General features: G+C 45.7%; 9 protein-coding genes across 9 annotated transcripts; 4 read left to right on the forward strand and 5 right to left on the reverse strand.

The window, feature by feature from the left end:
* Positions 1-2,278: 2,278 nt before the first annotated feature.
* Positions 2,279-3,370, forward strand: GLAREA_10264 (14-3-3 protein; the record flags this gene model as incomplete). The annotated part of the gene is made up of 1 exon (XM_008080314.1): positions 2,279-3,370. The coding sequence occupies one exon, from the start codon at positions 2,279-2,281 to the stop codon at positions 3,368-3,370; it is 1,092 nt and encodes a 363-aa protein (XP_008078505.1).
* A 717-nt stretch (positions 3,371-4,087) lies between these two features.
* Positions 4,088-5,635, reverse strand: GLAREA_10265 (uncharacterized protein; the record flags this gene model as incomplete). Its single annotated transcript, XM_008080315.1, has 2 exons — positions 4,088-5,104; positions 5,282-5,635. The coding sequence occupies 2 exons, from the start codon at positions 5,633-5,635 to the stop codon at positions 4,088-4,090; spliced, it is 1,371 nt and encodes a 456-aa protein (XP_008078506.1).
* A 1,159-nt stretch (positions 5,636-6,794) lies between these two features.
* On the reverse strand, positions 6,795-8,938 carry GLAREA_10266 (MFS general substrate transporter; the record flags this gene model as incomplete). Its single annotated transcript, XM_008080316.1, has 8 exons — positions 6,795-7,208; positions 7,285-7,445; positions 7,500-8,069; positions 8,146-8,169; positions 8,219-8,445; positions 8,548-8,624; positions 8,672-8,692; positions 8,747-8,938. 8 exons carry the CDS (start codon positions 8,936-8,938, stop codon positions 6,795-6,797), a joined length of 1,686 nt encoding a protein of 561 aa, XP_008078507.1.
* Positions 8,939-9,835: 897 nt separating this feature from the next.
* Positions 9,836-11,929, reverse strand: GLAREA_10267 (uncharacterized protein; the record flags this gene model as incomplete). The annotated part of the gene is made up of 5 exons (XM_008080317.1): positions 9,836-10,527; positions 10,575-10,858; positions 10,915-11,127; positions 11,178-11,729; positions 11,778-11,929. The coding sequence occupies 5 exons, from the start codon at positions 11,927-11,929 to the stop codon at positions 9,836-9,838; spliced, it is 1,893 nt and encodes a 630-aa protein (XP_008078508.1).
* Positions 11,930-12,358: 429 nt separating this feature from the next.
* On the reverse strand, positions 12,359-13,379 carry GLAREA_10268 (Rhomboid-like protein; the record flags this gene model as incomplete). The annotated part of the gene is made up of 4 exons (XM_008080318.1): positions 12,359-12,373; positions 12,441-12,828; positions 12,884-13,257; positions 13,311-13,379. 4 exons carry the CDS (start codon positions 13,377-13,379, stop codon positions 12,359-12,361), a joined length of 846 nt encoding a protein of 281 aa, XP_008078509.1.
* Positions 13,380-14,031: 652 nt separating this feature from the next.
* On the forward strand, positions 14,032-14,895 carry GLAREA_10269 (P-loop containing nucleoside triphosphate hydrolase; the record flags this gene model as incomplete). Its single annotated transcript, XM_008080319.1, has 1 exon — positions 14,032-14,895. One exon carries the CDS (start codon positions 14,032-14,034, stop codon positions 14,893-14,895), a length of 864 nt encoding a protein of 287 aa, XP_008078510.1.
* Positions 14,896-15,061: 166 nt separating this feature from the next.
* Positions 15,062-17,676, reverse strand: GLAREA_10270 (WD40 repeat-like protein; the record flags this gene model as incomplete). Its single annotated transcript, XM_008080320.1, has 3 exons — positions 15,062-15,224; positions 15,276-17,440; positions 17,551-17,676. The coding sequence occupies 3 exons, from the start codon at positions 17,674-17,676 to the stop codon at positions 15,062-15,064; spliced, it is 2,454 nt and encodes an 817-aa protein (XP_008078511.1).
* Positions 17,677-19,154: 1,478 nt separating this feature from the next.
* Positions 19,155-20,265, forward strand: GLAREA_10271 (uncharacterized protein; the record flags this gene model as incomplete). The annotated part of the gene is made up of 4 exons (XM_008080321.1): positions 19,155-19,316; positions 19,367-19,528; positions 19,583-19,959; positions 20,007-20,265. The coding sequence occupies 4 exons, from the start codon at positions 19,155-19,157 to the stop codon at positions 20,263-20,265; spliced, it is 960 nt and encodes a 319-aa protein (XP_008078512.1).
* Positions 20,266-21,764: 1,499 nt separating this feature from the next.
* On the forward strand, positions 21,765-22,713 carry GLAREA_10272 (alpha/beta-Hydrolase; the record flags this gene model as incomplete). Its single annotated transcript, XM_008080322.1, has 3 exons — positions 21,765-22,083; positions 22,204-22,301; positions 22,363-22,713. The coding sequence occupies 3 exons, from the start codon at positions 21,765-21,767 to the stop codon at positions 22,711-22,713; spliced, it is 768 nt and encodes a 255-aa protein (XP_008078513.1).
* Between the last annotated feature and the right edge of the window lie 3,671 nt (positions 22,714-26,384).

A 26,384-nucleotide genomic window follows, 5' to 3' on the forward strand; every position in this document is an offset into this window, starting at 1 on the left:
TGGGGTGTCTCTGGTATGTCTCCACGTTATTGTAGAATGTGTGTATCCTCGTCTCTATTGTGAACTTGTAGCATTCGAAGAACTTGGATGTGACGGAGATGACGGTGTCTCGAATTTCGGCAGCTTGCAGCATAAATCGGGTGGCAGACAAATGCGTGAGAACTGTGAATAGGGATGCCGGTGGCCATGGCAGGATTCGAATACGGCTTCGCCAAAGCGAGTGAGATCATGTATGGGTACGGCCGCATATAAGGAGGCCAAGTGCGATTAAAGTATTCGGAGGCGATCGATGTGTTGGCACCACGATACCGCACACAAAATGGAGGAGGTTGGGAGTGTCGATGAGAAGACGTTGGCATAACCCTCGACCCCGGTTTGGTCAGCCCTCTCTCACCGTTCAAACTACCCCTTTCTCTGCCTCCATTGGCCCGTGGAATTCGAGGGATCTCGTGGGTGACAGCACTGGCGATGCGGTTGCGCTTGGTCGCAGGTGTCGTTGATCCAGTCAGGACTCAGAGACGGATTTAGCCCTAACCAGGGCTGCAGTTGTTCCTGCACGCGGGGTGCACGGCGAATCTCCAACCCTAAAAAAGATATCTCTTGTCTCGAGACGTCCGAAAGAGGCAGATTCTGCAGAGCGCGGTTTCGTGGAGATGTCGAGCAGCGACTGCGTGAGGGCGCCGGCGAAGGTGGTGAGGACGAAGAGAGACAACTCTTGCGACCGGAGATTTGAAGGCGCATGGCCGCATTCTGGCCCTGCTGGTCCTCCTCGCAGCTGGCTCGTCCTCTCTCACCTCTTCATTCTGCCCTTCACGCATCATTCCATATCCACAATCCGCTTCCACTTCATCTGCGCTGCCACGTATCGTGCAGCATCCGCACACCGCATCAACACACCAATGCACCTCCAGCGGTCGTACGTCTAGACGTCGCAAGTTGATGCAGGAGGCGAGAGCGCTGGAAATCCAGTGGTTGGCGGTCCTGCTGTAGTGATAATTTGGCCCTTTCCCTTCGGTTCTGCGCTTTGCAGTTTGCAGCTTCTGCAGTTCCTGTCCGTCTCCAGATCTCGCACCGTCCGTTGTGCAGCGCTTTTTCGCTTTTTTCTAGCTTTGTTACGCTACTTTGGTACCTCGCGAACGTCAAGTCCCCTAATCCCCCAGACGCGTCGCCGTCATAACGCTCATTCCTCGAGGGCCCAGCAAACCCTCAATCGATCTAATTCTAGCTTCATCTTGTTCGCCGTGTGATCAGCTCCCTTCCCACCCGCGTTGGGCACTCAATTGACGTGTGGGCGACCCGCAGACGGATTTTCGTCCTTGACCGCCTTCTGCCAACAACTGCGACATCTTTGGTGCCATTGCGCCTGGCGAGGAGTCGAAATGCTTTGTGCGAGTTCCAGTCCATCGTTCGAAGGATTAAAGGGTTCGCGGCGATTGTCTGGCTCGTTTTGAGAAATTTGGTTGAATCAGCGTGGCCGTAGCCATCTATTACCTGCGATTGGTTCCAGGTGGATTGGGTCTTTGCGCCGGCGACCGCGACCTGTAATATATTGGTCAGTAAATGCCCATTAAATGCCCGCGAGGAAGCCCAGGAGCCAATGATGTTGCCAATGGGGAAACCATGTTTTTGGATCTAACAATGTGTAGTATTCCTGGGACTGACGTTGTCCGTCGAGACAACTCGGTTAGTGCCCAACAAGGCATTGTTCTTTCTTCGAGCACATAATTCGTCCGGCCACTTGGATTTTTATTTCGACCTGAGCTTCTCGGACCGGTTGGGCGTGTGGAGAGACCGGACGAGGTGGTGGTGGTGGAGAAGATTTTTAGAAGTGAGATCTAGGGTGTAATTGAAGAAGCTATCCCGTGGACAACGGTCCAAGGCTTCATTGTTGAACAACACATCACTTGAGGCGAGAAGTAACCACGTTGGACTTTTGCAACTTCAGGGCAATCAGGCAAACGAAATTCGACGATCATACCGAGATATAGGCTTGTCCATTTGAAAAGTAAGTCTTTTTTGTTCTCATTATTTATACAACTGAGTGTTGCGCCGTGACCATTGTAGCCAAGGGAGAACGGCAAATACACATATCACGCTGCTGACCCAAATCGGCGTTGCTGGTGAATCGGTTGGGAAACAATTGAGCTACCAGCACCAGAAACGCGAACACGCTATTTCGCGTTCCTCCTACTGTAGTAAGGGCACTCAACTAGACGAATTTTCTTCGCGTCAACTTGAATCTACCGATAGAGCATTACTTGTGCTGAATCATTTAACAATGGCTAATGTATATCCTTCTAGCTTACTCCCTTGGGACTTTCCTAAAAGTTCTCTTCCTGGCCCTAGGAAGGCTCGCCCAAAAACCCCTTCACTACGCAGCTGCCTCTTGTTAACAACCGTCGATTTCGACGCGGTAAGCTCAATGGCGCAAGCTGATGTTGACATGAAGTTTCTGAGTCAGTTCGCAACAAATGTCGACGTTGACCACCCATTTCTATCCAAGACTCTTTTCACCATACTTGGAAACCTCACCATGCTCTCAGATCGTGTGATCCGAGCGCGAAAATTACGAAGATTAGACACCACTCGCGATACGAAGGCTGTCGATCTTTACTGCAGAATTATTTGGTACGCGCGAGAGGGACTCAAGCTACTAGAGGAATACATCTTACCAATGGTCGCAAATTTTGGTCCTCTCAAAGTACTATGTCACAAGCTTAGGGCATCTTACTACCACTTATACGTCTTATTTCATAACACTCCGCACATTCGAATGAAAAGTGGTGGAGGTCAAGTGTCCACACCTCCCGGCCTGAAATCACCGAGGGTTAGGAAACTAGATAAGGGAAAGGCACCAGAAAGAGATAATCCTGGGGATGACATCTACAGGCCCAGTTCAGTTCAACCAACTCATCCACTAGAAGGCGGCCCCGTTGGCGGAATCAGTCCTCCACCTCCAGATTTCGCGCCAAACTTCTTAGTTCCAAGTGCCGACTATCGTCCAATTGCACTACAATGCTTTCAAGAAGCGACACACCTTGCCGAGAAGCTTCTTTGGGGCAGTCACCCTCTACGACTCTCTGTTCGGGTAGAATATTCGGCTTTCTTGTATGATTGTCTGCACGAGCGAGATAGTTCCAGGCAGCTAGCCAAGGCTACAATTGCAGAGGTGTACAATGCACAAGAGGGAATGGATGACGATATGTTTGAGGATGCTGCGGCTTTGGTTGGAATATTGGGTAAGATGATGAAGAGAGGGTTGGGGTCAGGGTCAGCAAGTACACCAGGAACCAGTACTGGACGCACCCCGCCTCGGAAGTCTACAGCTGAAGCTCTGCCAAGCCCAATGGGAATGATCAATCCTATATGATCAGTGGAGTGCACAGGTTATGACGACTATGATCATGGCCGTGCCAATTCCTACGAAAACATCGGCATACATCAATGCAGCAGGACTTCACGGTACGCGTTTATCTTATCACAACAAACACGAGCGAAGATAGAATACGGGCTTCAACAAAAGTCTACATAGTGATATTCGTTTCTTGTCAATAATTGTCAACATAAGACACATCGGTTACAGTCCGGTGCAAAATAATACGAATTGTAATGGAAGTCTGGGAGGTAGCATATCGCATCACGTCGGCGTTCAGCATTACAACACATACACATTTGTACAAAAGAAAGTTGGGCGGTCAATATCAGAATTTGTCAGGAGAAAATTGGGAGTGTGTATTGGGTCAGATAATGCAAAGAGAGGTCGTTTGAATATTAGTTTATTTGGTTTTAGTATACCCTTGGCTTTCTGCTGATGTAATGGAGGGTCATCGCATGCTGGAGACTCATAGAATAGCGAAAATGATACAATTGAAATAGCTATCAACATTCAGTTCCATTTTACTCTGTGCCTAGAGTTGCTTTTTAAAACTCTAAAACTCCAACCAACGTCCAAACGTCATTCGCTTCCTAAACCATGTCGTCAAATCACCATATTATCTCTTCCATCCTAGATCATTCATCTAAAATTTTCCGTTCCCAAACTCCCTAGCAATTAATGCGACGCCTCTCAACCAGTCCTCCCATCCACTTAAATCGCCCCATCCATAACAAACTTCCCCCTAATAACCTCCCCATCCACCATCCTCCCCGTCCAATTAAAAAACCCAGCCTGTACTTGCAACCACTTATTCTCCTTATACCGCTTCTCCAGCTCCTCCAGGATCTCGCAATCTTCCCTCGTCCACGCCTGATTCGGCCGCAACCGCCCCTTATACACCTCCTCCTCAACTTCTGGGGGAGGAGAAGAGGGATGGTGCGGATACTTCACTTTCACTTCGTCGGAGAAGGATACGTGTTGGGGTTTTGGCGTGCAGTCTGGACAATCGCAGGGGGCTTCTGCTGTGGGTTTTGGTGGTGCGGTGCATTCGTCGCAGGAGCAGATGGATTCTGGTTTCTTTTTGGGTTCGTGGGCGCGTTTTGTGGTGCATTCTGTACAAAAGCAGGGTTCCTCTTCTTTCTCCTTTTTGTCTTTTTTGGCTTCTTTTTCCCGCTTGTTCGTGCATTCTGTACATTCGCACAGGTCGTCCTTGTCAGCCTTTTTGTTCTTCTTGGCTTCCTTTTCGCGTTTTGTTGCGCATTCTTTACAATCGCAAACTTCCTCCTCTTTCTTACTCTCATCCTTTTTCTTGGATGATGTTGGAGAAGCTTTCGGCTTCGAAGTGCTCTTCTTCGACCCATTCTCACTTCCTTTCCCCCCATGAACCTTCCTCGTCTCCGTCACCTTTACAGAAACAGTGTCATTTCCCCAATCTCCCAGGAGTCCAAAACCGCCGAACCCATCATCATCATTATGGAGCTCTATAACCCGTGGTTCATGTTTCTTGGGAGGCGTTGGTGGATCTGACTTCTTAGGATGGGATGTCGGATCGGAGAGTTCTTTGTATCTGGCGACGATGTCTTTTCGAGGGGCTCCTATCTCGGCGACGATCTCTTTCCAGCTGTGGTTTGCGTTTTTCATGGACATGATTTTGGCTTCTTGCTCGGCGGTGAATTTGTGAGTGACGGCGGACTTTTCTGGAGTTGATGGCTTGGGTGTAGGGGTTGCCTGTGGAAGGTGTTAGTATTTGGAACTAAACGGATGTGGCAATATAGTAGTATATACAGACAAATGAAATATAAATGCCAACGCGTAAAGCAAACACATAGGGCAAACATAGGGCAAACGCGTAAAACAAACTCGTAAATCCACAACGCAAACAAAAGAAATCATGTATATCCTCACCCCATCCCCTTTATCATCTTTCTTCTCTTCAGCCTTTTCGTCTTTCTTCTCATCCTTCTTCTCGTCTTTCGTCTCATCTTTCTTCTCGTCTTTCTTCTCGTCTTTCTTCTCACCCTCCTTTTCTTTACCCTCACCCTCCTTTTTCTCATCCTTCTTCGCTGCCTCCTTTTCAGCAGTCACCTCCCCATCTTTCTTCGCCACGATCTTGGAGCTCTTGGAATCAGTAATAATCACCTTTCGACCACGTTTGATTTGAGGCGACGACACATTGATGAGTGAGCCTCCTAGGACCCAGTTCGTGAAGCTGAGTTCTACTTTCTTTTTTACTGGTGGGGATTTGACTGCGGGCGACATCTTGGTAGCTGGTTGTGAGAAGCGATTGGGTGCTGTTTTGCTGTCGAAGCTTGGAGCAAATGAGTGCGATGGTAGTGAGATGTCTTGGGTTGGACCTTGGAGAAAGATCGTTGAGTGCTGTCACTGGTGTGGTGATCTGTGATGTTATTTTCGGAATATATAAGGATGTTGGTGGGTTGGTAGTTCTTACTAGATACTAGGCAAGTTTGATATGTCATATAAGGAACTTAATGTGTGACCTTCACCTTCGCTTCACATGAAACCTTTTGAAAATTCCGTAGAAGAGATATTTCTAATTTACATCCCATACCCATATATAAGGATCCTGATTCTTCGTAACTATCTCACAAGATTTCAAGAGTGCACATTTCGCATTCACTAAGAAGTCCATCACTCGGTTCACCAGTTGCTTGATGGAGGAATGCACTTGTAATTCACCACGAACGAAGAGTCGAATATGCCATAGCCCTGACTTTGAACAAGCCATCAGGGTGACAACATAAGAGTGAGTCGGAAAACGATGTTTCTTCGACTAAGTTAATGAAATATCGGGTATATTTCGTCTGTTTTTCTTTTGTAAACATAATCTCTTCTAGCCCTATGAAACTATCATTTTCTGAATGAACTTCCGCTTTTGATTTTACTCTAAGTTGACAGAATTGGAAGTGGATTTTGTCACTTAGATTGTCCTCTGGTATAAAGCCTAATATGGAGTCCCAAAAGCGTTTTTACTAAGGTTAGAAGTGTCGCGTAATTGGCTGGTCCCCTAAGCGAGAGTGTAAGGGGCCAACGCCTAGTGTTGGCGTTATGAAAATGCGTCACTTAAAGAGATATTTATCACTTTGTAGCAGTACTCAATAAACAAGTATTTGAAGTTGTTCAAAGAACCCTATAAAACACTAAGATAAGAACATATTGCGCCCTGTACTAGGTTTCTTGTTCCTAGGAGTCTTCAGACCTTTGTGGAGCAGATGGATTTCAGTTTCTGACCACAACAATGGTAGCTATTACGTGCCTATCTCGAAATGGTAGTACGAGAATCAAAATTTCTTGAAGTGGTCTCTAAATGTCAGATCTATATTGTTTACAAAAAGTAGAGATACGTCTATCCTCTTCAACGCCGGATTGCCTGGGGAAACTCCCTTTCAACTTCTTCCTATCACTTCTCCAACACAACAACAGCTTCAGTCTCAGTCTGACTTTCTACCTCGGGCTTTTTGGCCAGATTTTTCCATTCCATCCCGAAACTCGCCACAAAAGCCAAAAGTCCACCAGCCAAAGTCAACCAGAAAGTCTGCATGATAGCTTCATTATATGATACCAGCGCTTGAGCTAGTAACAACTCATTGTCAGGACCCACGATCTTTCTCAATCCAGCCGCGCCTGCCATAACTACCATTTGAGGATCTAGAGATGGGGCGTGGACTTGCAGGGAATCGACAAGTTTGGAAACGAAGAGACTCTGGGATATGGCGAGGAAGATTGCACCTCCGAAGAACTGGAAGAATACTGCAATTGAGGTTGCGACAGGAAGATCGTCGCTGGGTATTAGAGTCATGAGAGCTATCAGTGGCTGGAAAGGGTCAGTAAGTTGAACAGAACACTGGTTCGAGTGATGAGTATGACCGGACATAAGAGAGGAAACGTACAGTCTGAATTACACATGCGGCTCCAACTCCAGCGAGGATCTGGAGGCCATTAATCATGGCGTTCCCTTCATCGACATTCCAAGTGATGAAGACACCACCAGCAACTGATACGCATGCTGTGCCTAGGAACAGAAACGGATTGTAGGAGCCGAACCTTGTGACTGTGATGTCGGTTAGCCTTGCATCTCAAGCATTGTGGAGGAGAAAAATCATACTCAACCCTCCGGCTGCAATGGCAGCAACAACGTTCGCACCAATCATCGGCAAAATCCTGATACCACTATTGGTAGGCGACGAGTTCTTGATAACTTGAAACCACATTGGCAGATAATACATCATAATGTTTACTGCTCCCAAGCCCCCAAATACTGCCACTGCGGCGCTGTAAATATTCCTCTGCTTGAACAAGCGAGGCGGAATGCTGGCAGCATCACCTTCCTTGATTTGCCAACTTACAAAAGCTATCATCATCAAGATGCCGAAGATCAGCAGACAGATAATCGTTGCAGATTTCCAAGCGTATGCTTGACCGCCCCATTGGATCGCTAGCAGAAGCATAACAACCGAAGGTACGAATAATCCCAATCCGGGTAGATCGAGATGCTTCAGCTTTTCTCGGAACGGAAGGGCCGCAAGGGGATTTGACTTTGGATGGAAGAAGAAGACGAGTGTAATAGCAGTTATGAATCCCAAGGGGAGATTCACATAAAAGCACCATCTCCAAGTAGTTTGTTGAGTGAAGACACCACCTAAAAGAGGACCGACGACGGATGATATTCCGATCACTGTTGAGAATCTGTCAGCGAAGCCAATGAAAAGGGTCGGTTCAACGACGAGATAGTCAGACGCCATAATACTTACTTGATGCCAGAATACCAGTGTAAACTATGGCACATTAGCTAAGGTCTTAAGAGCAATGTTTATCGTAACTTACTAGGCCTATCTCTCAGCCTCACAAGTGACGCAATGATAATCAGCGCACCACTGAACAGCCCAGCACCACCACATCCAGCGATAGCTCTGCCCACAATTAACATCTCGGAATTGACAGACACCCCACATATGAGAGAGCCGAATTCGAAGACGAAGAGATATGCGAGGTAGGTCCATTTAAGAGAGAAGTACTGGAAGAGTTTGCCGGAGATTGGTTGGAGTGCGCAGCTAGGATGTGTCAGTTCATCCGGCAAATTATAGAATCGAGGTAGTAGCAGTCAAGGAGGCTGAGGCTGGAGTGGTTGGAAAGAATGTTTGAAGTACACTCACATGCATATCAGATATGCAGAACCATACCAACCCACATCATCAAGCGAATTGAATGCCGTCGTAATCGTAGGAATTGCCTGACACATATGAGTATTATACGCAAATAACCACATTAGAACCTTACAGTGGAAAGAATAGACATATCCTAAACCCCATTAGTCCTTCCTCCTCTTCGTCGCTGATATCAGGGGTAACTTACCAAACCAATCAGAAGACAACTCAAGCACAGACCCAATATGATCAAGCCGAGTTTGAGTCCTGAAAGATATTGTGCTCCATCATCCTCATCATTTTCATTTCCGACGCCAATATTTTTCTCCTCATCTAGAGAATGTTTACTAGAATTTTGTTCCGTGGAGATGACTTCTGTCGAGGCTTTATGTGTCGACATGATGCTAGTTGCTTAACGTGGTGAAGCGAGTAGAACCTTTCTCGTGGAGGGGCAGCCAAATCTGTACAGAAGAGCTTCAAATATCGAATTAAAAAACAAGCTTGGGAAAATGTCTGAAAGAATGTTTGAATATAGATGATGAGTGAAATGAAGACATGGTCTTCTCTTATGTATGTCGGAGTCTCGACACGGCCGACAAGCACAATTCGTGAGGCTCATAGATATTGTGGCGGGCGGAATCTGCTGGGATTCCTAGATTCCGGCGTATAGGTATCCAACATCAACCAGGAGGTAATTTCGGAATGTATGGAAGTCCATTCCTCCAGTGACGGAGACTTGCCATTCGTGCTGTTACTGTTTGATTGTATAGCAGTGATTGTATAGCAGAGAAATTCTGTGTAAACTGTTGATCAAAATCCCATTCATAAGGCAGTGTTACCCCACCAGTGCATTGCAAGACTGATGGGACAGTCTCAAGCACGGACATACTAACACTGTCCAACGCTGCTTCCGTAACATATATAATGAGCTTGTTGAAAGAGACAATATGATAACTTTACTCAAAAAGAGTGAGTAAATACAGCGTAGTAGACAGATTATGTCGCTGATTGACCGCAAGGAGGTGTCCCGTCAGAATTGCAACGCACTGGTGCACGTTAAAACTAAGATTCAGCAACGTCGTTCTCGTGCGAACCTTTGCATGACCACCTGTTAAACTGCCGCTACAAACGCCTAGTTCTCTTTTGTTTTCTTCCTACTTTTGAAGCCTCATGTACTTGAGGCTGTCTTATCCCAGAAGGTAAAGAGCGACGAAGCTTAGAATCTTACTCCCCAGCACCACTGATTACAGTACAACCATTTTTGATAATACATCAGATTTGACCGTGAAGTGGTGTTTTAAGTTAACCAGCCTGTAGAGTTGATCGATATACTGTTCGGATCCAAAGTTTCAGGCCAGCTAGTGATTATCTTCTCCCATTCCTCTGGGGAATCCTGCTCAGGGACAGTTTCCTTCGGCTCTAATTCCCAGTCTAGACATTTCTTCACGATTAGTGGCATTATGTCCGTGAAAGAAAAGTCTCGAGCTGAACAGTTTCCCCCCTCATCCTCTAACCAGGTCTCAGAAAGCTGAAATCGAGACTGGTAGAAATAAAAAAGAGAAGTTATGTGGGAAAGGTACGGATTTCGGTCTTCTCCTGATGGGCTGATAGCCAGACAATCCAGTTTAGTAATCAAACAATGGAGATAACTTTTGACATTCGCGAGAGCGCGGCCTTCTATGATGTTGAAGGTAGGCGCGTCAAGGCGGCCCATGAATGCGCCAAGTATGAGCATAGCATATACGAGGCGTACCCAGTCAGAGACTATGAAGCTGCGAAGTTGATCTATGGTCAACTCGAGAAAGCAATCTAGGTACTCTTTGGCCGCGCGTAACGCGCAACGAAGGGATTCACCTCTTGTCGCTGAGAAATACCACGACGGATGATCTGATACGATGGTGGCTGCGGTACTCCAACTGGCCCGTTTTGCGTGAAAGCCAATCTCATTTACGTATATCCGGTAAGAATAATAAGTCATCCTTATCGCAGCTTAGAATCATTAGCATGTTGACAAAGACCAAGAGTCGAGAATTTACCATTATCCCAAACTTTGGGAGGAAATGTGCCTTGCAGCTGAGTGAGTTGGTCGTTGAGAACTTGAGAAAGCATCTTGATGCGAAAGGTATCGAGTTCTGGTAGATTACTTTCGCCACCGTAATCAAACGTATGATTGACATCACCGGCAAATTTCTGTAGACGGACGAAATAAGGAATTATATGGTCTGAATCGTACTCTTCAAATTGAGCGATGGTCTGACAACAATTTTCAGTGTAATTTGTGAATCCAATGTTTGAGGGCTTTCTTAAACCATGACATAAACTGGGATACATTAGCTTAACTCCTCAATATCAATCACGAGCTATGGCAAGACATACGATGCGACGATGTAGTAGCAACCAAGATAGGTCCTACGCCTTTCGAGATTCTCGGAAGAAGCAGACAGAGATGGGCTGTCATGATATGCTTGTGCATCCAATGAGTTGGTCGATGAATTTGGCTTGTTGATTCCTAAATCGACCATCATTGCAACGGCCATCTGGCAAAGCTGGTACATCTGCTCCTGAACTACATTAAAGTGGAAATGGTACCTGCAAAGTGTTAGATCTGTCGAATCGTCATGCAAGAAGGCACAATATACCAAGCTAGATACACAAGCAATCCCTGCAATAGATCAAGAGACTTCTCACCCTCAACCAAGATCTTTTTCATCAACGTACTTTTCAATTCGGTTTCTAGTGAGCGTTGAAGTCGTACCTCTTCATATGCAGCAAAGGTCAGCACAGATTGGAGGAGGAAAGGTCGTTCTCTTCGCAACGTTTCAAGAGACTTTTGCTCTGGTAGACGAACCCAAGGGAACGAGTGCTCCCTGAAAGCATTCAAGTAAGCCTCTGCTTTAGTAAAGGTAATGATGTTTTTAGATATAGAATCATGAACAACGTCGAACGAGAAATCTGGGAAGTTGACTATTGGACAGTGATAGGGAATGCTGGATGGAAAATGGGACGTTGGCTGGCTTTCCTTGCATTGGGCACTGTTTGTTAATGAACCCAGTGAAGACGAGTTCTCAACTGATGCTACTGCTGTCTCGCTCAAAGGTGCTTCGGCAGTCGGGGTGTTTACTCTTTCTCCTTGTACAGTTGCAAGCAGAGCGGCGAGAGTTTCAAGCTTCTCTTCCATTTCCTCGACACGGCTGAAGAATCAGTATAGAAAAAGATATGGGCTAATATTGGCAACACACAGTTTGGAGTTCTTCGCTCTCTTAGGCCTTGGCTTTGCTTCAAGGAACACACAGGGCTTCCCATCCTTCACACATCTGTAGAGGCGATGAGCAAGGGAAATGAACATATTTCGTTGGTTCATCACAAACACACCTTTGACAGTGGTCGCCATCTTTTAATGGACAGCACCTTGCCTTTGAATTCCGACATGCCTCACAAGACCGTCGTAACTTGGAAGTCCTTTTTTCATGATTGGTAGTGTGGTGCGGCGATGCGAGCATAAACCGTTGTGGTTGTTGTTGCAGCGGGACGGAAAAATCATCAAAAAGATCCATTGCGATGAGTGAGTTGCTCAGATCATGACTGGGTTAAATCCCGGAATATAAGTAGAATCCGCCTTTTTGAACAGAATAGTCGAGAAAGCATCCATCTTTTCGGTTTGGGCTCACTTTCTTTCGCGCCGCATAGACTGGCATCAGATTCCGAAATTCCGGCCACGTGACAAATACCCTTCCGCCCCGTGAAGTATCAGACACCTCATCCAATCAGTCGTGCCATTAAACAGTCGGAGGAGTTGAGAAGGCCCGGCCGGAAAATATAATCACACAGCGTTGACCTGCGTTTTAGTCTAAGTGACATTGATAATCAGACTAACGTAACATGCGTATTATGAACCTGCGTACTGTTACGAGTAGCCCGCTGTTGATGTAGACCGAATAGCGACCAAAGATCATCCCCACGAAATGAGCTGCATGACCCAGCTCAGGTAACCAGCCGCTATATAAGCTCGCGATACTTAAGCCCAAAATTCCAGCACTGAACTTCCACAGAGTCAGAGAGAATATATTGGAGGTAACTTTTGCGTGAGGTACGGCTCCTGTCATGAAACCAACGAGGCCCAAAACACTTGCTGAAGCACTCACGGCCCCAGCATCTTTATTTTCAGGCAAGGTTCTCTTCCACCAGTAGTACTGTACAAGGTTACCTACGATACCAGCTCCCAAGTATATCAAGCCGAACCTTTTAAGGCCCGCAAAGTGAATGATCTTTACCCCCAAAGATATAAAGAGCCTGCATATTAACGATCAGATGCAGTATGTTCGCGTGAGCGAATGTGCTAGTTAACCCAGTCCACCATCGACCTTCTTCAACGTTGCGCATCGAGAAGACGAATGTCTTGTTGTATTGGATCATGCGTTGCACTGCTCCGGGCGAGGCAGCGGCCCCTCTCCAACTGATTTCACATTCGTTGAAGAATTTGTATGTGAAGAGGGCAGTGCAAGGCACTATGATGGCTAGCGCCACCTTTTCTCCGAAGTACCAAGTTGGCCTGGGCTGTGGTTCTGGTTCTGGTGGTACAGAGTGCTTCCGATTGTAACGAGTGTTGTCAAGAGATGTACGGGGAGATCTTGGAATTCGAGTGCTTTTTGGGGTGATTGGGGTTTGCGAGAACCTGCGCTGAGACTGGGCTGGCTTATAACTCGAGTGCATAAATTTATCCTAGGCATAATGTCAGCTAGTATTCCAAGAACAACAATAGTATTAATATTTACAGGTGTCCAAGGTAGAGCTGGTGGCTTCGGAGCTCGAAAGCCCACCAGATTGTGACATCTTAAAGCCATCGTAAAGCTCGAGTGTCAAATTTGTAACCGTCAAGGAAGCAATGGAGCCTTTTTGACTTCCGGGTACAGCAGCTTCAACGAAAGGGAATTGACGGCGCGCAGAAGGCGGCGGCAAGAATACGCGATTACATCTAGAATTGTGGTGTTCCAATTGGCAACAATGGAAAGAGGAGGTTGATGGAACGGTCGCGTTACGCGAAAGTTAGAAATACGGAGGTACATGTAGCTAGCTCTTGTAGCAGTTCACGACACAGTCAATTGCATGTAAATTAAATACATCAACGGAAGCAAACATCTTCCATTCAGGCTCTGAAAACTTTAAGATCAAAAGACGCTATATCAATACATCTAATAAAAAATATTCCAAGCAGAAGTAGGTCGCTGAGAACCATTAACGAACCTACGGTACACCAATACGGCACGTTGAACTGGAAAATCCTTTCGCCGACCCTTGATACCCTTGTACATATCAGCCATTACTAAATGTAAATATACGAATTTCGACTTAACCTCGATCACCCCACCTTCCCAAATTTCCTCCTTCTCATTTACTCTTCTCACCATAAGTCAAACGCTTTTCTTTCTCTAAAAGTTTGTTCTTCATTTTCTATTTCTGCGATATTCAAAAACGCAATAAATCACACCATCCACCATGACCGAACCAGCCGCTCCAAACATCATAGTTAATGATCTATCCTACTGCTTCCCTGATCGCACCACCGGTCTTTACAATGTCAGCCTCACACTACCACCACGCTCGCGAACCCTTCTAATCGGAGCGAACGGCGCCGGGAAAACGACTCTCCTCCGACTCCTCTCTGGCAAACGTCTTGCGCCCAGCAACACTGTCTCCGTTGGTGGTCTCGACCCGTTCAAAGATGGATTGGAAGGCGTAACATACCTCGGTCTCGAATGGGTGCTCAATCCAATTGTGCGGACTGATATCGGAGTCAGAGAGCTGTTGAAGAGCGTAGGTGGTGACTTCTATCCGGATAGAAAGGATGAGTTGGTTGAGGTTTTGGATATTGATCTAGACTGGAGGATGCATGCCGTTTCGGATGGAGAAAGGAGACGGGTGCAGCTTGCAATGGGATTGATTCGCCCTTGGAGGATATTGCTGTTGGATGAGATTACGGTTGATTTGGATTTATTAAGTCGAAGCAATTTTCTGGGGTTCTTGAAGAAGGAGACAGAGGTCCGACAATGTACAATTGTGTATGCGACGCATATTCTGGACAACCTTGCGGATTGGCCGAGTCATTTGGTACACATGAGCCTTGGAAAGGTAAAACAATGGGGTCCAGTCGAGGAGCTAGAATTGAAGGAGGGGCAAGGTGAGGGCAGAGGAAATAGCAGATTGGGAATGCTCGTTCTAGGATGGTTGAAGGAAGATTTGGCTGAACGAGGGCCTCGAAACAACATGCAAGGAAGCGAAGGAAAAGCGTACAACAATCCTGGAGTTGGAGGCTACGGTGCTCTGAGGGCACCAGAAAGAGAAAAGCGTAGTGCACCATAAAAAAGGGGGTTCATATCAATTGCGGAGTGTGGGGTTCAAAATCATGGGTATTTGGGTTTTATATTGTTTTAGCGATAGGCGCTTCAACGCGTTTGGCTTCAACGCCTAGAGGTCATGGATGCATTTGGGACGGCGCACCATTTAACATAGACATGATACCCTGCTTTTAACTTTCAGGAAGGCGGGGCTTATAAGAGTAGACCCGTAGAGAGCAATCTTCACTCGCAATCGCGAGCTCCATATTCAGGTTTCCATCTTCATCCTTGTCTTTTTCGTTGACTGGCTTCCATGCCAATTGTGTTACTGCTTTCGTTGGGTTGGGATAGGAACTAGAGTCTATGATCAGTTTGAGGTCATAAAAATGTATCATTTCTTCTCACCTAGGAAGATAAACGCCCAGCATCTGGGCAGCAAATCCATTATTAATGTTCAGAGCATGAATAGCGACAAAGCCGGTCTCGCTTCCAGCTGCAATATACGCAACATCGTCTGTTATTTTCCTACCAACGAAATCAATGGCAGTCACTGGCGCCGTTTCCGTAATAGTTGAGCGGCAATGAAATCCGGTGTTGTCCTTGGCCCAAAAGTTGATTTTCTTGTCACGCCCTGCAGTTGCAAAGAAACTCGAAGTGTTTGGTCCCCATGCAGCATCGAGTATCATTCTAGTATGACCCTTCGGATTTCCATAGGCGAGCTTGTAAATTGTCTTGTCCTCGGTACTGCGTTCGAATACCGCCCATTGGCGATCCCGACCTACACTGAGAAGGTGGCTATCATCAGATGAGAAACGGAGTCTTGTGATGGTTAGAGAATGCTGTTTTAATGGAGGCTTTATCTCCAGCCAAGTCTTGGTCTCAAAAAGTCGGATCACTGCGTGGTCTATAGAACTGGCTTTACACGCTGTTGCAATGATAGAGCCATCGTGACTTGCTGCCAGTGTTGATATCTCGTAGCCATGACCATAAAGCTTTTCAACTTCAGGCCAAAGTGTATGCCGAGAAAGATGTTCTTCTGAAGTGGGCTGGTCGAGATCAAGAGTTGATTTGTGGACGACCGAAGCGGGGTCAATCGCATTATGATCTCTGTCGTTGGCTGGAGGTAGGATCTCAGTATCATCATCAACCGCCTCGATGGCTTTATTTGATAGACCGAGCACTGGCATGTTTGCTGCATCCGGCATCTCATCAACCTGAAATCCTTGAATACCACATAGCTTCGTGAGGAGGTTGGCAACAGCTCTGGGCTGACTAAATACTCTCATGAGTTTTTCATCAGCTCCAGAAACAAACTGTGAGTCTCCTAACGAATCGATACAATTCAAATCGTAGCCATGAATCTGTGGTCTTGCCATCTCGTGCCATGAGGTTTGTTGTCCTCGCTTCCACCGAGCGTGAAGCCTGGTCGTCTGGTCCGAACTGGTCGATAGTAAGTAGTCACCTCCTTTTGACCACGAGATTCCTGTGATGGCTTGAGTATGGCCGCTCACACCGATTCCCTGAATCCATCTCTCCTTTTGTTTATCAAAATTCCATAACCTCCAACTTCCTGTCCGTCCAAGAGCAGTCACGGTCTGGCCGGATGGTGACCAAAGTCCTGTCCAAAAACCACCTGTACTTCCAGTAGCAGTGGTAGAGCCTTTTTCGGAGCTGATCTCTCCCAGTCGTGTCATTATGACCCACACTCCGGTCGATGGATCCGACTCCCACATTGCTAGAGAGTTATCTGCAGAAGTGGAGAGCAACTGCAGCCGTCCATCCCCGCGTCTCCATCTTGTGCTGTAGATCCAGTCTTCATGGCCCAATAGTAAAGCTTCGAAAGTGGCAGAAAAGGCAAGACCTTGAGCACTAAATCTATGAGCTTTGTTCGAAAGTGACTTTCCGGGCATGAACGCTCCTAGAGTTGGATCTGCGGAAGCAGCAGCAGCTGGCAATTCTTTGCCTTGATGAACTCGCCACAACCGGATATATTTATCTTGACTTGCGGAAGAAAGCAGCAGATCACTGTCTGAATCCTCGTTTTCTCTTGTAAACTCTAACGATCGAATCCATCCCTCGTGACCTGCGAGGGTTGCCTGGAGTTTAAATTGGTTGCTGGTTTCAGGATCGAGAACATACAATTGAATGATGTCCTTCGTTCCTGCTACGGCAAGAATATATGAGCCCGGCGATCCTGTAAGTGGACTAAGAGCCAAAGCTAATGGGAAGAATCGGGGTTTAATCTCGATTGTTTGCTGTAAGCCAGCTTTATTTTCGGCGTCCAACGACCATATTTTCACGATCGAATCCGCAGAGCCTGACGCAAAGATCTTCCCATCCCCAGATACTGCAAGACAGTTGATAGAATTTTGATGATTCTCTTTTTCTTGGGTATGGAGCTGTTGAGAGTTTTCATAGTGTCCTGTATGGGCATTCTTTCTCCAGATCACGAGGTTTTTATCAGCAGACCCGGTAATGACTACACCAGAGGATCCAGGAATGAACTTGACAGCATTTACGATGTTCTCGTGGCCTCTAAGGAGCTGGAAAATACCTCTTAAATTTTCATCCTATAGAGTCATCAGCTTTTGTAGAATATTTAGACCTTCCAGTAGACAATAAAAATTCTTATGATCTGACGGGAAGCTATAAATCGTGACGCGGCAATGAAACAGCCTACCTGAGGTCTCCATAGCGCGACGTTCTGATCTGCTCCAAAGGCAAGAATGCCAGACTCATCCCAATCTGCTACAGATGGATGTCCATTGGCGCCCACGGCCAGGTATTCTGTGCTGATTTGCAGCATTTTCAGATCACAAATCGTGGCTGAAGTGCCTTTGGGAAAACGAGAAGCCACTCTCACATGTGGTAGAACAAGTTCTTGGATTTAATACCGCTTTTACCACACAGAGAGAGATAATATAAATTCTGTGTTCTTTTATTGTCTAGATTTTAATGGTTGCCCAATTACAAGCGGTTGAAAATGGTGCCAAGGCTGAAGACCCACTTTTTCGCGTTTTCCTTCTTCGAGCCCAACGTCAACACAACATCAACGATTTCGCAGCACGTCAATCCATTCTAAAAATCATAATCTATGACAAGGCTCATAGTTATACATATTGTATCATCAGGTATATTCATAGTCCTCAACAAAGGCGACCAATTAGTCTCATGCAACAGCATTATAGTGCCGCGTTTCGCTCCGTTAAGATCCTTAAATTCGACTATTATATATAGTACTGAAGAAGAAATCGGACGATCTGAGACGATTTTTTCTCATCTGATCGCGAATTCAAGCTTCAGTTCGCTAGGAGCTGCGGTAAAATGGCCTCTCATATCTCGGTCGACTTGAGAGCTATCTTCGCCAGGAGGAAAGCTTATGATGTACTTCTTGACGAGCAATGCAGTAACAAAGCGTAATTGTCCTAAGGCAAGATTCTTTCCGACACATGAATAACGGCCCATGCTAATCAGTCTATATCAGATACAAAGTAGAATGCCACACTTACCTTGGACGAAAGGAGCTGTTGGATTCAGCTAAGAAAAACATTGAGTCTGCCATGATTCCGCTTGATGACAATCATGATTGAAGAAGCAACTCTATCATCAATATCACAGAGCTGAGAAATACTGCTGAAGCCAGACACCCTCTGTCTATTGCCATACCATGGGGATAGGAAGATACCCTCAGTGATGGCACTCATACTGTGATACAGAAACCCAACGCCGGGTTTTTGAAGACGCCTCGTAGTCGCATAGTCAGCGAGCTGCACAGCAAACTGCGAATTCAATTGAAGGCCTTGTCAGATCAGACGATCCTGGGATATATGAGTTCAGGTTGTCATGGAGAGGCTTTCATGAAGCTACCCGTGGACCTGTGGGGGCCACCGGAGGGTCACACTGGCTGCTGTGATGATATGAGTTGCAGAAATACACTCAGGGGTAGTGATTTTGATTGGTACCGGTATTTTCCGCAGCCGACTACGTGGGTAATGCCCGCAGCCCACGATGCCACCACGGTACTTCTAATCAATCGGGCGGATTTCTCAATATGCGCATTCGGTCTCTTTGGATCGAGTTGTCATTGGACCTTCCTGTTCCTATGGCAGGGGGTGTCTTCCTTCTCATGGGTTGTTACCGAAGAGCGGGAAGAGCAGTGGGTTAGCATTCATCAATAGACATATTATTAGTAAACCTGAGCTGTTCATCGGCTTCCTTATCTCTTCAGACACTTCAGAACTAGGAGACGACTTTCAACTTACTTGCGAGATACTGTCTTCAAATATGGCACCCCTTAACACTTCGATGAAATTGCCTATGGGACTTCTTGTTGTAAACTCAGTCTTTATCATGCTAGCCTTCATAGCTGTTGTTCTGAGATTATGGGCTCGATCCCTAAGGCGTATGAAATGGCGGTTCGACGATTATGCTATCATAATGAGCTGGGTAAGTTGCGGAAAATAAACGTTTCAATGTTAGGTAGCTAATATTCCTAGTTTATGGCGCTCGGTTTGATCTTGAATTTAAATTACGGTATGTTGTATTCTCTTGTTTTAACACTATCAAGCGCGTGCCAATTTTCACAAGCCATCACGAAAGGTGGCATAGGTCAACATCAAGAGACAGTATCTTATGACGAGGGGGTATTTCTCTTCAAGGTAAAGCCTAGTCATCATGGATACCTTTTGTCGCAAATCACTGATCAGATATAGATGTTTGTAGTCTCTTCAGCGCTTTGGACCGTCTCCACCGCGGCAGTGAAGATTTCCACTTTGCACTTTTACACCACCATTTTCGCCAACCAAAAGTTCATCCGGTTTGCGTACACGATAATCGGCTTTTGTGTAGCGTATGCTATCACCTACGTAGTAGCGACATTTCTCATGTGTCGCCCGTTCGCATTCAACTGGGATAAACCCATTGAAGGAGGCACATGCATCGACCACATATCTTTCTTTCTTTCAGCAAGCTTGATAGGCTTGTTCTTGGATGTTATTATTATGGTAATGCCAATGCCCATGTTATGGGGTCTGAATTTACCATTGCATAAGAGGTTAGCGTTAACGCTCATGTTTGGAATGGGAGCTTTGTAAGTACAAGTCTTAATGACTTTTAATTTTTTGCTGACATTTGTAGCATTTGTATTATCACCATTCTTCGTGCCGCCTCGAATCAGCAGTTCGATTACAACGATATACCTTACTCGGCGGCAATGGACGCGCTGTGGACCGGTCTTGAACCAACACTTAGTATCATCAACGCTTGTCTGACTATTCTTCAACCACTCTTTACGACCTTTTCCACAAGCATCAAGTCCTCCTTTAGTTCACGAGTTACATCCACAAAAGAGGAGAGCGCATTGACTGGGGCCCTAGTGATTCAAATCGTCAATTAGCTCCCTCGTCTGGAGCACATTTCGAGCGACTTTATGACCATCTGTATCCCGTGAGCCAGACAGGTCCGGACTGTATGTATGGAGTTGGCACCCAAAATGAAATCGAAGCGAGATCTGGTTCGGATGTTGAAATAACTTCCACCGCTCGACCGCCTGCTGGACACAGAAGCCACTCTATCGCCGTAACAAAATATTGGAAAGTTTCTTCGGCTGGAGAAGTGCGAAGAAGTTGTCACATTCAAAAGTGTCAACATGTATGAGAGGGTTGTGAGGAAGTTAGTGGTTGAAACATAGGCTGCCGATTTTCACATAATGTTATAAATTAACCATAGTGATCTAGAGGACCCATACGAGTTGTTGGATCAGCTCACCGAATCGGCAGGCTGGCGGCCATATCAGCCCGGATGGACGCCCTTCAATACGATTTGAAGATGTCTTGGTTGCGAAATTTTGCAAAAAGTGATCCTTCGCTCGACCTGCCCATTACTCTCAAGTTTGTGTTTGGTTGCGATTTGAATTCAAACTAAATTATCATGGGGGTCTCTTCAGTCCACCAACAGCTCCGAGCGCTTTTATGTTGGTATGTTGGTTGAGCCACCAATGGCGATCCTATACACCTTACTCCAACATGAATAATTGAGCCGAAAGTCGGCTCATATCAAAAGTATTGAAAGAGTATTGGGTCGTGTACGCTCGTACATCGTTTGGTGTTGCATGAAGGAATGCTGACCCCGATGCCTTCCTTCTGAAAGAGACGGGCTAACGTAAATTTTCTGCTTGAGCTGCTTGAATGGTGAGACACGATATCAGCCAGCACTTGGTAATCCGCCTTTGGCTTATCCTCGAATGTGTTGTGGTTCCTCAATTCTTAAGTACCAGTTAAACGGGTCGATATGTGATTTAGATCAGGCTGATCCAAGCCTCCTCTACGCAGGTCACTTCACTTGCTCTTACCCTTGTTGGAGTTTTCCCTCCGCTTATTTTCATATACGTAATTTCAGGGTTGGTCCGGCATGGGATAATCAATATTTAATGCACATCGTAGTCGGCGTTGGTGTGCAACACGATCATTACCTTGCCAATCATTTGGCTCGCTAATGGTTTTTGACGTCCATTGTGTTCCCCCGTTGAAGTTCAAACGATCGTATGGAGTCCTCTCTAGACTGTTTTAACAAGGCTTGTTCTATTGTTAGGTCGTATAACATAATAACACTGCAGCAAAGATGGTGACTGCAGTCACGCCACATTCTGAGGCGCCAACAGTAAGGGAAGAGCTGCAAGATAATTCGCTCGTTATTCGGTTAGTTTCACTTTCATAAATTGACCTGTGGTTACAAGGCGCGGCGATTCATCCAACAGTAGTATTGTTGTTTAGATTACAGGTTACAACGTAAAATAGATAAACTGCTCAACAGACTTTTTTGCCAAAGCAATAGATTTTCAGCTGAGCTTTTATCAAGCATTCTTTTCAGTATCTTGTGATTCTTAAATTATTGACCATGGGCAATCCGACTTTCGTTTTGATCCCGGGAGCATGGCACACTCCAACAGCCTACGAGCCTGTGAAATCCATTCTTGAGGGTGACGGGTTCGAATGTGCCACCGTTTCTCTGCCGTCAGTCGGATGTAAGCCAGTGACATATGACTTCTCCGAAGATGTCGAAGCAGTCCGCAACACTGTCCTGAAATTGGTAGATGGAGGCAAAGAAGTGGTTGTAGTAATGCACTCATACAGCGGAATGTGTGGGTCTGAAGCTTTGAAAAGCTTGTCAAAAGATGAGAGAGTAGCTCAAGGATTAAGTGGTGGTGTAGTAAGACGTGAGTGCTTTTCTTGGTATTCTTCATGAACTCCTCTTCGAACCCGAATTCCATCGAACATACTTGAAGTTTGCTTTAACATATTTCTGAAGTTCTCCACTGATTTTTGGTGTTCTGTAGTCGTTTACATTATGGCGATGATACTACCGGAAGGATCTGAGCCAGCACCCAGAGGCACTACCGACAACATGCACCCATTTATGGTAGCTGATCTCGAGGTCCGTTAATACACACACCATTTAGTCATCGTTATCCAGATTTACTAATTCTCGTAAACAGGCTGGCATCGTGACCGTTTCTCCAGAAGACGCACTGAAGGTGTTTTATAATGACTTTCCGTCTGCACAGGCTCAGGAGTTCGCTTCTCAAATCGAACCTCAAAGTATTGGAGTTTTCTACAGCAAGATCACATATGCACCTTGGAGAGCAATCCCTACAACTTACGTGCTTTGCGAGAATGATCAGTCTTTCACGATGGCCTATGCGGATTATTTGTTGAGTGTCGCAAAGTCCACAGATGATCATAAGATTGACACTTTAGAAAGGTGTGATGCTGGTCATTTTGTTATGGTGAGTAAACCAGAGTGGCTTGCTGATGTATTGAAACGCGCAGCGGGTGCATACATGTGAAGGCTGTAGCGGCTGCGGTTGTTAGGTCAAGCTATTTGAATTTTTGTCGATCTACCAGTCTCGCAGGGGACATTTCAAATGGCAGCATACCTTTACTATTCTGTTGGCTCACATAACAAATTATAGTGCGTAAGTAAGTATCTCAAAAGAAAAGGAAACAATCCTAATAGGGATAGAAGAGGTCGTATTTACTGAAAATAATCGATGAAATATGCGATATTTTGGTGACTTGGTGGAAGAAATATCGGTTTTCGACTGCCTCTCATCTTGTTCCCCATGACTGTGCCTAGCAACCCACTTCCTCTCCCCCAAAACTGTATTGCAATGCCATGAGCACGATTCAGTAGTTATCAGAAAAATAAAGTGGATATGAAATTCTGGTTGTGTCCTAGCTTAGAGCCACAGATGTAATGAGGTCATCTCAGATGTAAAGATGTCGACGGGCGAGAGCTTCAAGGTGCGATGTTAAAATCTGTTAATAATTATGAGTGAGCTAATTTAGAGTTAGATGATAGCCCCGGTTACATATATAGAAACTTAACGGAATTTTAGGAGATACTAATTTCAATTTTTGGACATCTGAAAGAGTGAACGACGATACCGTAAGATTACCAAATACCTACTCCTGAAAGTTGCCTAACGCTTCGAGCCTCCTACCTCACTTTTTGCTTTGTCACCCGTCGTTGACAAGTTTGATGAGAGGCGACGTACAAAGCAAAACAACCCCAAGATTGCACAATTTGAAGATTGTTTTGTCTTCCTGGCCTTATCCAAGATCAACAAGCGCGGAACAATTGATAAGCCAAGAAGGAAATAACCACATGTGATGCTGAAACAGGTGTTCCATACCCGAGGACATATAATTGACTAAAAAATCATGGGAAATATTGTCCGGCCTTACCCAAGAATCACCCACCACAAGAGGGAAAGTCGTCCTCTTTTTCAAGCTATCTCCAGCCGGGTCGTACATATCCTGAATATGAACAGTCGAGAAGACTACGCCGATGATCAACAACCACGAGACGACTTTCGGGGTCCAAGGCAGGAAAAATCCAAGCGCCACTTCCATCGCTCCAGAAGAGAAGCTGGTGAAGCCCCCTGCTTTTATCATGTTTCTCAAATTCTTGCAATCCAGGACGTGTCTGCGCTGGCGAGTTCATTGTACCAGTATCCAAGAAATATGAGAGACACGCATTGTCTCAAACCTCCAAAACAAATACTAAACAAAACCGCCAGAGAGCAAAATACCATCATGATATTTTGACCCTCGGTTGGGGTGAGCATCTTGGTAGGCATTGGACTCCATGGTTGATTGACTGTATCCTTCATAATGGCTGCTGGGTGTCTTTGATTGTTGATAGTGAAGGTTAGGAGGTTGATCCATGTCCAAAGGAAAACAACAGGTGCCCGTAGAAGTATTGTTGCCGTGCTTTGAGGAGGATGGATGGAGAAGACGAACGACACCACAGCTGACCGTACCCCAAACGTGAACTTCGGTAAAATGATTGTCTTCATATCGCTGTATGTAAACAGCGAGATAGAATGTAATAGTCTGGAAGATGGATATGTAATTCTGAAGTGACTCCAGCTGGATTTTCCAGAATGTTCGTCATATTCTACCAGTCGAAGGCAGTTCTTCACCCGGACACTTGTTATAGAGCAATTACGCTTATTCCAAACAGAAATTTACCGCTTTCTTCAAGTATTCGGGACTGATATTTCTTCAACAGAGGAAAGGGATTTATAAGAAGAGGTTCGTTTCATCTGGCGCCGGGTATGTAGCAACTAACTATCCGTTGGCATATAAGACGAAGGAACTCGTAAGTGTGGTTGCCATGGATGATGAAGGTGCCGAATAGATTAAATGTGTCCACATCAAGCTATCAGTTTAACCCTTGACGTTTTCTGCGACGACCTGAAAGGTTTCTTCGGTGCCACGCGTTCCTTCTAGGATCCTCCTGTCCTAATCACCATGTAACAATACCTAGGATGATAGGCGAGCTTTGTGAAAAGTCTATGATCTATCAGCTATCTCTTTGAAGACGACCAAAAATAACCGCCCCCCCCACCCCAAACCAAGTATGAACTCCTACCTATTGGTGAAGTTCACGGAGTTTCTCGCTTGTTCCTCTTTTTTCCTCCTAGCTTTACACATCATTTATGATACTAGCCAGATGACAATGATGTTATTCGCAAGTTTATATGCACGAGTGAGAGCATTCGTGACCGGTCGAGAAAGCGAAAGTCTACATTCAGACGGAGTCAAAGAACCCTCGTTAATTCCAGCAGACAGGGACAAGGTATGTTTTGTCTCGTGGATATTCAGCAAATGTTCGGTATTTCAACTTCCTCGAATCGTCTGAACGTTTTTAACAATCGGAGACAAAACTTGCAGTTTTACCTTTGGAAAGAAGACGGCTTTAGTCTCCATCCAAGCATTCCCACGCAGAACGACCATATCCGCGTTGCAGAAATAGGCGTGGCAATAGGGTGAGCATCCGTTGTTGAGCAAACCTTTTGAAGCTGAAGAATAATTATACACAAACAGAATTTGGCTGACGGAACTCGCTCGTATCCTGCCGAAAACGGCACGTATTGACGGGTTCGATATTGACCTCTCGCAATGTCCCCCGAAAGAGTGGTTTCAATGCTTTAGAACCTTTGGGGGGTGGACGTGCTGAAAAGTGCAAGGAGTTAATCCACCAATGTTTCGAACAAAGGAGAGAAAAGGCGTTCAATGTAGGCAGGCTAACAGTAGTAGGGAGGATGCCTCTGTGATCTGTCTAGCGATCTACTAGGACAATATCGGAAATGAAAAGCTAGACAGAATCAAATCAGATGTAGAACAGATTTCAGCTGGATTTGTGCTCTGCGTTTCTACCGATGTGTCTCCGTGAGTTGCTGTTTGACATTTTACGGAGGCAAAAAAGCTAACGTCCCCTTCTTTGCGGTGGACAATATGAGTGGGAGTAACCTCAGAGCCTCTTGACGACGCTTTTGATTTAAATTTGGTAAGTTTTCAAAAGAATCCAAACGTCATAATTTTTGAAAATTCTAGACGAAATAGACTGTTTTGTAAAGTGACGAAAAGTGAGATAAATTCGTCAATTGTTCTGAGCAAATATTGGATTTCAACTGCCACGTACTCTGCCCACCGTGAGCGTTCTCACAACAGCGCAAATTCGGCTCCACAACCATGGCGACACACAGCTCTTTTGAGTCGTTGACAAGTGTCACGATAAGAGGTGAATGGCGTTTGGCCAAGGTGTGTCGACCAGATTAAATTTCGTTGCTAGAGGTCAGACTAATCTGGCGGCTCGGAGCAGTAGTCCTGGGCAGAGCCGGAAGACTGCAAAGGTCTGCGATTTCATACAATTTCGAAGCCTTTCTTCGACATGAACTGTGTTGCTGTGCACTTCATAAGACGCGTGGAAGTCCACTCTCTAAAGACTGATGGTCAGTCAAGTTTGATAAATATCATCAGTTGATCTCTCCTCGGGTCACGATACTCACTGACTATCTGATTAGTATGATCTTTGATCGGCAATAAGCTCTGGCATCCAAGCGAGTTGCTCAAATTTGGTCACGTCTGCATTCCTCCATTCCTGACAAAAATATCCTTAATCCTCTTTTTTGGATCGTCCGTATTCATGCGAACCCCGTATGCTAGG

Source organism: Glarea lozoyensis (assembly GCF_000409485.1).
Source record: "Glarea lozoyensis ATCC 20868 chromosome Unknown GLAREA13, whole genome shotgun sequence".
Taxonomy (NCBI): Eukaryota; Fungi; Ascomycota; class Leotiomycetes; order Helotiales; family Helotiaceae; genus Glarea; species Glarea lozoyensis.